This window comes from Cavia porcellus, unplaced genomic scaffold (assembly GCF_034190915.1).
Source record: "Cavia porcellus strain 051 isolate PalLab524CR breed Dunkin Hartley unplaced genomic scaffold, mCavPor4.1 scaffold_4, whole genome shotgun sequence".
Classification (NCBI taxonomy): Eukaryota; Metazoa; Chordata; class Mammalia; order Rodentia; family Caviidae; genus Cavia; species Cavia porcellus.
The window spans coordinates 64,002,155-64,015,072 of record NW_026947487.1 but is presented as its reverse complement, the minus strand read 5'-3'; the positions used below and the strand labels follow the sequence as shown (position 1 = coordinate 64,015,072).

The 12,918-nt window shown below is 41.9% G+C and overlaps 1 protein-coding gene and 1 long non-coding RNA gene across 9 annotated transcripts in view; one reads left to right on the top strand and one right to left on the bottom strand.

The window, feature by feature from the left end:
• Rasgef1b (RasGEF domain family member 1B) overlaps window positions 1-12,918 on the bottom strand; it is a 596,806-nt gene that overhangs the window by 144,665 nt on the left and 439,223 nt on the right. For all 8 annotated transcript variants that reach the window (XM_063247201.1, XM_063247194.1, XM_063247195.1 and 5 more), the window contains one exon: window positions 3,217-3,300. In XM_063247201.1, the coding sequence (XP_063103271.1) occupies window positions 3,217-3,300 (84 nt within the window). The remainder of the gene's footprint in view (window positions 1-3,216; window positions 3,301-12,918) is intronic.
• LOC134475724 (uncharacterized) lies at window positions 5,943-10,928 on the top strand. The gene is made up of 3 exons (XR_010046938.1): window positions 5,943-6,081; window positions 6,197-8,049; window positions 10,022-10,928. It is a non-coding gene; the product is annotated as an uncharacterized LOC134475724 (long non-coding RNA).

The following is a 12,918-nucleotide window of genomic DNA, read 5'->3' as shown; positions in this document are numbered from 1 at the left end:
TATCTGTTGTTTATCCAGTTACTTCCACATGGCTCCTTCAGTTTCCCCTTCAGCCATCCAGAAATATAAAAGGCCGAGGGCAGCTTGTTTACTTTCTTAGCCATGCTTCCATTTAATAACACTGCCATCTTTCAAAGCAGCTTATCTCTCGATTTCCTTCTGGCCAAATTCAGTAAGACTTTCAAGTTGCATTTCTTTGGATGGAGGACATGTTTACCGGTCATCTAAATTCTTTGGAGAAAGCCAGGTCAGCACAGTCCAGGTCATGGGCAGCTCCTAATCTGTCTACTAGTGTACCAGAAGGACTCTGTAGTTTGCTGAGGTCACAGTCCTTTACTGTGGGTTTTTTGGCTTCCACAATCTCTACAATGCTTTGCTAGTAGTACCACTGAGAGTTTTTGGAACAGCTTGGTCCTTACATTTTATATTGTGGTCTATTGCTGTACATCTCCTTCAACCTCTGCTTCCACTTCCATCATCAATGTCTAATACCCTTTTGATAGCCTCGTTAATTTATTGCAATCCTAAAATACTTGTTCCATTCACTGGTAGCCTATGCAGCCTCTTGGGAATAACATGTTTTCCATCAAATATGTTAAAGTACTCTCTTTTAATTAATCCTCCAGAGAATATCTCCTATGAATTACAAAGAAATGTCTTCACATTGTAACATTTGAGGGATTTGGTCAACGTTGAGCTCTAACTTTCACAATACAATATTTAGCAGCTGCAAAGAAAAGGAAGATAAAATTGCCAGGTTATCCCCAGGGAATCCCAAACACATATTTTTACCATTTGCATTCCTATTTACATAAATTTGTGTGTTGCATTCAAAAGGCGCTGACTCCAATTATGTAAAATGAAACTCTCAACTTCCTCTTTTTCTGAGGGTGGATAATCACACATCATAAGCTTGCTTGCTTTTGCCTGAGGTGATTTCTCTGGTTTCTCTCTGCATGCTTCAAGATTTCTCCTTCTCTATTTCTACCCTCCAATCACAACTATTAAAAGAAAACAGAATTATCACTGTTTATCTTATTATTAAAGTTGATCCCAAAATATTACCTTTTTGATTATGAGCTCACTTTGGAATGCTCTGTTTTCCAACCAGAGTTTTTATGAGACCTTCCTTTTCCTGCGGGAAGGAAACACTGGTGGCTGACTCAGTTTGGGGCACCAGTTTGGGTGGTAGAATCCCTTCTGGGTCTCACTTTCAGCCTTAAAACCCACAAGAAAGCTTCTTGGTAGTGAGGAAGGCAGCTTGCATTCTGAGCAAATTAATTATAGGTGTTAATTATCCACCTTAAACACTGACTTCCATGGCCCCTCCTAATTGAAGGTTGACTCTGCTTCTATTTTCCATGTCATTTTCCCCTCCAGGTGGATGGATATCAGAGTGATTGCAAAATGAATTCATTAGAGTAATTTACAGCAAGTGGACTAAGCTCAGAAGCCAGGCTATGAGGAAAGAAAGAGCAAGAGTGTCCGCTGGGGATGATCTCACTCAAGCCAAGACAGCCTGGTGACATGATGCAGAAGGCCCACCTGCTAATGGCCCGAGGGGAGAGGAAAACCAGAAGACCACACAGAGGAGAGTGTCACTGAACTGGGAGTGTCCCGCTGCACCGACTCACCTCCACGCCATGAAGTTAACTCAGGAGAATTTATCTCTATTGGATTGAAACGCAAGTTAGCCCAGAAAGGCCCCTCAGAGGTTCATGGATTTCTGACCTCAGTCTCCACATGCAAAATAGCTGTCTATTTGGTGTCCACATAAACAAAGTCAAAATACGTGGGACAGGAGGAGACAGCCTGGGGTTAGGAAGTGAGTGTTAGAACAGTTGCCAACATTTCGTGACATCCAGGGAGTAGCTTGTTTGCTGGCTGGTTGGTTTCGTCTTTGGGCCAAGTGATACTCCTTCTTTGAGCTGAAGTCAGCAGATGGGAAGTGCAGACCCTCACTGCACACAGAGTATGGAACCCAGGCACGAGGAAGCTTGGGAGGCACTCTGCTAGCTCTGCAGATTACCGGCAGCTGATGCTGACAGGGCAGGGGCGAGGAGGGGAGGCTTCTTAACACCCTGGGTTTCATACCCTGTGGACAGCCGCCTGGGCAGGACTTGGAGCCCAGACAAAATTACCAGGAATTAACCAGCAAGGAAGATTCATTTCAACTGCCCCTCCCCCATAATTTCCTGGTTCTGTCTAGCTATATCTCTGAATTCAAGAGAAAAGTCCTATTTAAAGAACTTGTATCCATTTGCTTTTGGTTTTTTATCCTGAATGATGAACTGTGTGTGGTCTTCAGATAGCAAAGAATGGTAAGACCACGAGGCCTCTGTGATCCTGGAGTCCTTCTGTCAAGCTGTGTCTGGAAAGTGTCCTTGAGCTACTCAGCAGAGTTCTGCTTTTCATTGTGAAGCCCAGCACCTCCTTCTCCTAGTTCCTGAGGTAAGCAAATTGGAGGTGTGATTTCTCTATACTTACCATTTAGTCTTTTATTTACTTATTCATTCAGGTCATTTATGTAACACATTAAGCGCTTAGACACAGTGAACAAAATAGGTAAAAATGGTTCTTACTCTTAGAGATTTAAATTATTTATTCCCTAGTTTTACCCTAAATCTCAGGTCCATTATAATGTCCTTGCCATGAGAAACTTTCTCAAAGTCACACAGTTAGTAGAGAACAGAGCTGGGATTTGAACCCTGGGAGGGAGGTTCAGAGGGACTACACCCTTCTGTGGGACCCCACACTCCCTGAGGGCTACACTTCCAGTCCAGCAGCAGATCAGGCATCTGGTTGGACTTTCCAGAGCCAAAATCAATAGCCCTCCTATGACTTAAGTGACAAATATTTAAAAACATGGTATTGTGTTTAAATTTCACACAAAAGACACTGATCACTAAGATCAACCTCTTCCTTTCTAACAGGTTCTGACAAGCAGGGGAAGGTCAGCCAGACTGCTGAGAGACCAGTGGACTTCAGGAGGGAGGAAAGGATGACGCTGGGATGGAACTGGAGGCAGGTGCTGGTCTGTACTTCTTGGCTTGACATTTTACCTGTCTAGGGGTGAGTCTCACCAATGTTGACACTTGGGATTTTATCTGCCCCTTCTATGAGATCAGTTTGATTGTTTTACCTACATAACTCAAGACAAATAACAGCCAATCAACACAAATCACTATGTGCAAAGAGAAATGGATGCGTCCTTACTTTGCCTATTGGCTTGTCAGTCAGAGGGCTTGGAAAGCAAACTGGGGTTATGCTGCTGTAGGCAGGAGGTTTCCATTGCTGCTCCTGCAGGAAAGAAAATGGAGAAAGAGATGTCAGGTGCTCGGCTGCCTTTTCCATTGCAGGCAGCAAGCTTGCTGCCACTCAGTTCAGTGTCTCGAAAGCTGCAACCTGATTGCTGTCACTCCACAGACCTGAGTCAGCATTTCTGCAGGGCTTCTTCAGTCTGCAGCCTGCGCAAACCCATTTAACCTTGGACAGGGACCTATTGTAAAACCACTTAGGACATTTTCAAAGAGTTCATATCATCTTAACATCAGTTCACAATATTTTCAGCCTTATCTATTAAGGTGCTATCCTAGTACATAGATTAGGTTAATGAAATCTTAAGTAAAAAAATAATTTTACTAATAGCTTACTGCCTAAAAAACAATGACTACATACAGACCTCTGTGTTTCAAATCCTTGATTCTGTATCAGATAATTTCCAACACTCCTCATCTATTATAAAAAATCCTCCCAGGAACCCTTATTGATACTTTCAGCCTTAAAAAAAAAAAAAAAAGTTGGGGCTGGGGATTTAGCTCAGTGGCATAAGCGCCTGCCTTGCAAGCAGGCAGTCGTGAGTTCAATCCCCGGTACCGATAAAAAAGAAAAAGACAAACAAACAAAAAAAATACTTTCAGCCTCAGCTCCACCTTAATCTCCTAGTTGCCAATGTGTTCTGTGAATGATCCCCAATGTAGGACTTTGTTTATGCTGTTCTTGGTTTCTAAAATAAGTTTTCTTCAATATATGCCTGTAAATTATTACCTGTGCAACCAATTGCTGTTCAAATTTCCCTAGGAAATACCTTACAGGTAGTTCTCCTTATCCTCCTCTAGGAATTGAGCCCAGCTCCTTCTCCAAGCTACATCCTCAGCATCTTCCAACGTTTTTTGTTTGTTTTGTTTTTTTAAATTTTGAGACAGGGTTTCCCTAAATTGCTAAGTTGTTGTGGCTGGAATCCAACTTATAATCCCCCTGACTCAGCCTCTCAGAGTGCTGTGTTTACTCTCCCTGCCACAAAGCCATGATGCTATTATTAGAATGCCTGTCACTATTGGCTGGGAATGTGAGCTGCTAGCACTGGGCTCATGTTCTGGTTATCTGGTATCTTTCCCAATCCGGCACAATACTTATTCAACATCGATACTTTCATTCCAATTAAACCAAACATTATTTTAGTCAGCTGAATCTTTTTATGTGTCTTAAATTTTGTTTTTTATTAGTATATGCTTGAAGCCCTGTTTCCATTCCTCATGGGGCAGTGGTGCATGTACATAACACACGTTAATTTTTTTCATTTTCTTCTCTCCATTCCCTCCCCCTCACTCCAAACTCTTGATCCTTTTCCATTTGCCAAAGATCTATTTCCTGTTATCTATCTTTTATTTTGCTCTCTATATTTTTGGATCTTAAATAAATGAAAGCTTGTGTTTTATGTCTTTCACAATTTCCATAACAACCCACCAGATCCAGGTGTCTCTAACCCGAGCCTCAATCCCTCCTACGCACATTTTCACCCTCTTTCAATTTTGTTAGAACAGACATCAATAGAAAAAAAACTGTACGTATCAATAAGCCTCATAAAATATAAATGAACTTTAATAATGAATTAGAAAGTATTGACCCATTTCCACTTCCTGCTGTTCATTAATTGGCTGTGTTTCTTGAGGTTCAGGGAGATTTTTCAGTGGTCTTAGCAAAGGAATAGAATCTCTACGCCTGCTGTTACTAATTATCTTATCCTCCCCTCAACCAGGGCAAATTACTTGTACTCTCCACCACGGTGGTCCTGCCTATAAATGCAATTTGTGTTATTTACATACATCACACAGAGTATTTTGAGACTAATTGCAGAGATATCTGTGGCCTAGAAATGCAAAGCGTATTTCCTGGGGAGGAGGCTCTGCCTTTATCCTCAAGAGAAGCCATTCAAACCTCTGACTTCTTCCCAGAGTGTGAGAACAGGGGCTAGAGGAGCTTTCGAGAGATGTGGATTTCTGTCCATTAGGAGTTAAACTGAGACCAGCAACTCATTTCACAGGTCATGTTCCAGCCATCAAAGTGTAATTACCAACAAACCCCACCAGTGCAGGTCCCAACCATATTAGGGAATGCATGAATGAAAGTTCCAAAGGATTGCATTACCAATTTCCGACTTCCAGAGATAAAAAGACATTGAATGACACCAGGGAAAAGGCCAAAATATATCAACTTCAGACTGCAACTTTTTTTTTAATGGAAAATAACAGTTGCAGTGTTGATGATTGGGAAACACGATTCTGTCAGGAGGAAGTCAATCTGGGGAAGCGGTAGATGAATCTGAAGAACTCTGCCCTTCAGTCTGAGGCTGGTCTGGTTGCTATGGCAACATATAACTAGCTTTCTTAGGGGGTTAGGCTGCCTGATTTTCTTTAGACCAAACATTCCCTTGGTACATTAGCAGTGGGTACACTTAAGACTAAAACAACCTAGCAGCTGCAGCACATAGATTTCTTACCTAAAAATTATTTGTTAGGAACATATGTTCTTTTAGCCACATAGAAATGGGAATTTCTAAAAAATGAGTTCCTATGCAAAACGCAATGGAATATTGATGGGCATATAGTTATCATTAAACGACGTTCTCTTTTCCTGTTCCCTGTTCTCATTTTAGGGTTTCCCCACAGGGTTTGCTTGTTGTTTGGGTGGCCGAGTGCTTGGGTGACTAAAGGTTACTGCTGTATGCCTCCCCACCCATCCTGCTAACTCAGTATTTGTTGAATGTAGGGATGAAGATGCTGATGATGGACTTGGGATAAGGTAAGGAATACGGAATTAGAGAAAAGCTACTGAGAAAAGCAAGTAAGCCACCTTTTCCAGATCAGTGCAAAATGACAGTAACTGTTGTTCCATTGTCTTCTCCTGATAACTTCAGAGCACTCCAAAATAAAGCTGCAAAATTGCTCAGAGATGTCTGCAGAGATCTCTGGGATTGCTTTCCTAAGATTAGATTCCTAAGAGGACCACTAAAGAGTTGTGAAGAGCTGGAAGTGGGACTGCACTGCCTGAAATGTAAGTGTAATTCCTGGTGAAATAGAACAGAAAGCCCAGGTGTTTCAGAGGAAAGACATGAAGGTCACCCAGTGTTGAGCACTAGGATTCATTCCGGGGCATATGCTGAAGGGAGCTTCACCAGCCAGCTCACACCATCCCAGCAGCTCTGAAGGAAAGACTGCATCCTCTCCCATGTCTTGACCTTGCACTCCAAAGAACATACGGGAGACTATGTTCCTCAACTGTGCCCTCTTTGCCATGGCTGGAGGCTAAGAACAATGGCTTCTGTTGTGAGCTAGAAACAGATTCTACCTTAAGGATCACCATCCCTCTATCCAGCTGCATCCCATCACTCATTACTTTAGCTGCCCTTGGTCTCCCTTGGCGCTTTTAGAGAACTGTTAATGAAGCACTTTGGTTGCTCCTGTCACTGCTCAAAAGTCATGAACTACTTCTGGGACCTACAGTTCAGAAACTCTGGGAAAAGAGGAAGGAGAAATTTTCAAATGCAGGATGTGATCTAGATAACCACTGTGGCTTCTGGACCTGGTGTGCAGGGCAGCATACTCGACCTGGGCTAGCCCCACCCAGCCATCTGGAGTTCCTTCCTTGCAGGGTCAAGAGCACAGTGGCAGAGGGGAGGCAGCCTTGGGAAAGGAGACTGGGTGGAGGGGACCAAACACTGACTCACTCAGCCTTAACCAGCCTTCCTCCCTTTTCCACCCATGAGTACAGTTGATGAGCTCAAGTAAACTGCTTATGGCCTCTGTTTCCTCTTTCCTTTCTGGCTATTATCACAGACTTTTGAGCAGAGAAAGGGTCACAGGGGAGAGCAACTCTCACGCATTCTAGCTTTGAAGTTTTCTCCACAAGACCCTGATAGAGCCTGACCCACTTCAGAATTCTCCAGCGCCTCCCACAGCACCCATCGCCCTTAAAAACTCCGCTCAAGTTTTCATTAAATTTCCATTTCCTGGATGTTTTACCATGCTGATTTAAAAAATGTCCCTTGTGCTTTTACCTTCCTTTCCAAAGCTTTATGTGTCTTCTGTACCAACTGTACCTATCACAAAGCTACCATCACACAGGACATAAAAACAAGTACAGCTGTGACGCTCTTCATTAATGGGACTCCCAGAAATCCTCATGTGTCTCTGTTTGTCGCCTGCCTTTATCCAGATACACGTGATCTTAGCTCAAACACTACTTGGTATTCACTTAGTATCATATACGATGTATCTTCTGTGTTTTTACAGTCTTTCGATTTACATTTGGTAACTATCCAGAGTTCCATGACTGAGGTAAGGTATTATGAGTTTCTCACCTTGATAGATACTTCCATTATTTCTATTTTCCTCTTTCATTAAAAATGTTGTTTCAAATCTTTTGAGTCATGCCTTTAGAGTCTTATTTCCAACAGTAGGATTCCTGGGTTGAAGACAAACATTTTTATGGGCTTGCTATGTACTATCCAATTATTACTTTTCAAAATGATTTTGTTGGTGTACAGAGGTAGCTGGCTGTGCTCTGCATATGACGTACGTAGGCGTATCTGTGGCTACACAACACTCACACGTTGACTCCTTTTCTTAACAGCACACCCGTGAAGGACATGCCGTAATTAACTTCACAATTATGGAGGAAGAAGTTGTGGGCACAGAGATGAAGCACCTCAGTGTCAGATGACAATGTCCCTCGTGTGGCTTCACTTGATTCATGTACCCGCTATACCCAGTACGGCCCTGGTTTCAATGAGTAATCACTGACTGTGTCTCCATCCTCTCATTTTCTCAGGTTGTGTCACAATGAAACAATAAATACAGACTCAGGAACATGTGACCAAATTCCAGTTCCATAACTTACTAGCTCTGAGCCCTTGAGCAAGAGAGGGAATCTGGTTAACTCAGTTTTCCCAAGTGTAAAATGGGTGATGTCTATACCATAGGCTTGTTCGGATGGTGTAAACTGAAATTCAGTTCACTAATGAAACATTTTAAAATACTTCTATTTTTCATGTTAATGAAAGATATCCTGCTGTTATTTTCCTTGAAGCGTTTTCCAAAGGAAACTAGCTGAAATCTATGAGTCTCTATTACTATTTAATGTAGAATATCTACAAATAATTGTTAATATATAATATACATTATATTCTAGGCACTATAACTTAGCTCTGTGCAGTTTAAAAACTTTTTTCTTTTTTTTTTTTTTTTTTTTTTGTCTTTTTCGTTTTTATCGGTACCAGGGATTGAACTCACGACTGCACACTTGCAAGGAAGGCGCTTATGCCACTGAGCTAAATCCCCAACCCCCACTTTTTATATAAAATATTTACAAGTAATGTAAAGCTTGTATAATGTATTAAACAAAGTTGATAACAATTATGCAAAATATAGAGTACAAATAGGTTACTAAGGAGTTCATCAAATAACTCTAAACAGGTATGTTATTTTTAAATTCTAAGCAATATCAATATTTTTATATAATAAATCAAAATGACAAACATGAATTTATTTTAAAAAGTCACAGTCTATAAAACAAATTATTTAAAATATTTTTACATGGCTCAGCTATGAGGTAATCAAACAACATAGGTTTAAAAAAGTAAATGCTTATAAAATAATCTGTCTGCCTTGAAAGCCTTGGAAATCAAGTATCCATGGCTCCCAGGCGAGCACACTGTCTCCCTAGGGTGAAGAGGTAAAGACCTGGCCCTGAAAACTGGCTTTCACACCTACTTGATATGAAACCAATTCCAGTTCCATTTCCTCAGTAACAAATATCTACCTCTACCTCCACCTCCACCCCCACCTCACCTCTATCTCTAGATATAAACAAATATCTAGTAAGGCAACATTCTTAAAAACAACAAAACAACACTCTTTGATGTATCTCAGAGGTAATGTACACAAATTACATCCTCATCTTTGGAATGTCAAACCAAATCATGTGCTCTCTTTGCTACGCTTATGTAGTATGATCATTAAACTCTCTCGATATTCAGAAAGGAAATGAAAGTGGGAAGTCAACTATTCAAATATGAGAGAACATCACATAGGAAAGAATAAATTTCTACAGTTCCCCTGTGTCACTGGAGGTCAAGTTCCTAACAAAAATGATCCTTGATTATGAGCTCTAAGAGCTCCAAGTCTCAAAGGACCATAAAAGGGCTTTCAACAGGAGAGGGAAGAGAGCAAGACAGGGTCCACAACCCATGGCTCTGCAAAGCAACAGCTTAGAAGCCCACAGAAAATTTGGGGACACATATAAGTGAGTAAGAAGCATGCTAGGAGCTGAATTGTGTTCCTCAAAATTCATGTTGAAGTTCTAACCCTTAGTACCTTAGAATATGGTTGTGTTTGGAGATGAAGTTGTGTGTCTTTGGTTTTTGTTGTTGTTTGTTTGTTTTTTGAGACACAGTTTCACTTTGCAGTTTGGGCTGACCTTGAACTCACTTTATAGCCCAGGCTGGCTTCGAACTCAGTGATTTTTCTGCCTCAGCCTTCCAAGTGCTGGGATAACAGGCATGTGACACGGCATCCAGATTGGAGATGAAGTTTTTAAAGAGGTGATTAGATTATAATAAAGTCATTAGGACCCAAATTCTTTCTGACTGGTGTTCCTGTAAGAAAATGTGAATATATATATATAAAATATATATAAATATATATATATAAGAAAAAATATATATATATTTTTTTTTCTTCAGGAAAAAACAGCCATCTACCACCCAAGGAAGAGGCCTAAGGAGGAATCAACCTGTGCATACCTGGATCTTGGACTTTTATACAAGAAGAAGGCTGAAGCAATTGTGAGAAAAAAAAAAGAGTTCTCATAGAACTGTGAGAACAGTTTCTGCTGTTGAAGCCACACAGTCCATGGTACTTTTCTAATGGCATTCTTAGCAAACTAGTACAGGGCATCCAGGACCAACAGCACCTGAGTGTCAGTGGAAAGGGCTTTGGAGCAGGAGGCATCCAGTGTGGAGGAGGTTCCATTGTGGGGAGATTGGGCTGTAGTGACCAGTGGCAAAGCAGGGGAGATCTTGAAACGGGTGGGGCTTATGTGTCAGCACTGAGCAGGCACTGAGGATGTCTAGGCTCATGTGATGCTGCTTTATCTTCAAGAGCTCCCTGGGTCTAGGTGGGAGAGGTATACAGATAATGCTTAAAGGAGTAGTAAATGCTAAGGGTGAAAGTGTGCAGAAGAGGCTGTGGAAGAAAGAAGGCATGACCAGCCCACCCAGGAGAGGTCAGATCAGTTGCTGAAGGCTCCAGTGGGAGGTTCATGTGCTGAGCCTAAGAGGACAGAACCCCAGCAAGGTGGACCAAGAAGTGGGGTGAAGAGTCCGGGACCATCTAGAAAGGCTTGCAGTATCAGAAGAAAAGGGAAATATGTGTGAAAAAATTACAGAATAAAAAGAAATGTTGACTTTGTATCTGTGAACTCTAAGTTATTTAGCACTCTTAGACCTCAGGGTGAGACTCGGATGAGAAGAGACGGTGCAGGAAAAACAGGGAGGAAATGCAGAAAACACACAATTCTCTTCCTACAGTGCTGGACAGATTTGATTACTTGGAGGGAAGAGTGTAAACTAGGTAACCATGGGGGCTACAGCTGCCACATCGCAGGGAGGACAGGCCAGTGCTTGCCTCTCTAGACTGCTGAAAGTAACAGGACGGCTAGAGAAGAAGCTACAATAACTACAGTGGAATAGGGCTGCTGGACAGATGAGATGAAGCAAGCACAGGATTCCACAGGAGCACAAGCAGAGAAGCTCTAACCCAGACTTATGAAGTGATCTTCACAGAAGTGGTAATTCCCACTTTGGTCCATTTTCTCTGATACACATTTCTGCCTTTAACTTCAGGAAGACTGAACTGTGTCATCCACCACAATTCTAAAAACATTTTCTTCCCTCTGAGATATTTCCCATTGCTCTCACGTGTAGATTGAAATTTCATGTTGCTATACAGGCACTTCTTGGACAGGTCTCTTCCTCCTGACTCATGTTGAACCATTGTCCTCATTCTTTCACAGCAATTTGCTTCTTCTCTTCTTTCTTCCAGAAAAAAAAAATCTTCTATCACCCAACCTTGGTTACTCACTTCCATTTCTAAGTCAGTCTAATTTTCTTTTTAGTATGCAGCTCTGCTAAATTCCATGTGCTTCTATCCTTTCATGCTGCAAAGCCTATCGTCATCAGCTCCATGACAGCTACAGTGATTTACAGTGGGTTACATGTTTGTGTGGCTTTTACCCTGAGACCACATGTAATTTTCTCTAAATCTCATGACTCTAAGCTCCCAAGCACCCCAGAGCTCTCCATATTCTTGTCTCCCACTATATTTCCAAAGTAGAGTGTAGTACAGCCCCTGGCATATCTCAGGCATTCAATAAATATTTGGGAAAGTAATCAAATAGTTAAATGAGTTCCTAAGATAATTCAAAAAGGAAAAGTCAGGCAAAGGAAATAGGGTAGACTTTTCCAGACAGTGGGTAAGCACACATATACAGAAAGATGAGAGAAGGCAAACATAGTTGACCAGTTAGTTGTTTAAAAGGTCATGCTGTGCATAGACCTTCAATCACATGAAGGTAGAGGAGAGCAAAGAAAATATTTTGGGCAAGGAACATATGGACTGGCTATGTGCTCTGCAAGGAACACAATGGGGTCATGGTGAAGAGCAGGTTGGAAGAGACTGAGGCTAGGAGACCCAGACACTGGGCAGGATGCTGGAACCTAAAACAAGGCATGGCATTTGGGGATATGGAGTAGAAGTCATATTTGGGGAACTCAGTCTATTGCCCTTAGCACAGCTACTTGCTGAACAATATTAAAATCTGTCATTTGACGTGGTTCTGTGCACAATGTTGCGTTAGTATTGTATGTTTTGTTGCCTCAAATAAACAATAGGGTGGAAGTGGCTGTAGATTGTGGATGGGGAATGGGAGAGACCTGCACAGTGACAGAGGCTGGGAGACTCAGGGAGACTATTATTTAATTAATTAATTTTTTGGTACCAGGGATTGAACTCATGACCTTGTGCTTGGCAAGCAGGTACTTGTGCCACTGAGCTAACCCCCAAGCCACATGGTGAGTTTTAGAACAAGGTGTGCTGTCTTTGTTCCATGACAGAGCAACAACCTGTGAACAGGTGCTGTGAATAAATAATCAAGATCTAAATAAATTATAGTAGAAACTCTTCTGAATAACATTTTGGCAGCCAATCACCTGCACAGTGGCTCAGTCAGGGCCAGCTCTATCGGCCTCTCACTTGGCTTGGGTAACATAGGACACTATACAGAGAAAGGCCCCAGGCTTGGTACAATGCTATGTTGTTGGCATTTTGAAATTGTTAATTTTAACTTTAAAAGTCATTTCACAGGTGAAGGACCATGGAGGATGTGCACAGTGGAGGAGATAAAAACAATACGCCCCTCACCATCTTGTTTGCATGAAGTGTTCACTGTGTGCAGAGAGTTCCAGTAGCACTAAGAAGCGTGGGAGCTGAGAGGGAGAAGAAGCAAGGGAAAGTGAGGAGGATGGGCTACGGGACAGCCGAGCCAACAGACACTGACCAGGACTGCTGCCAGCGCAACATG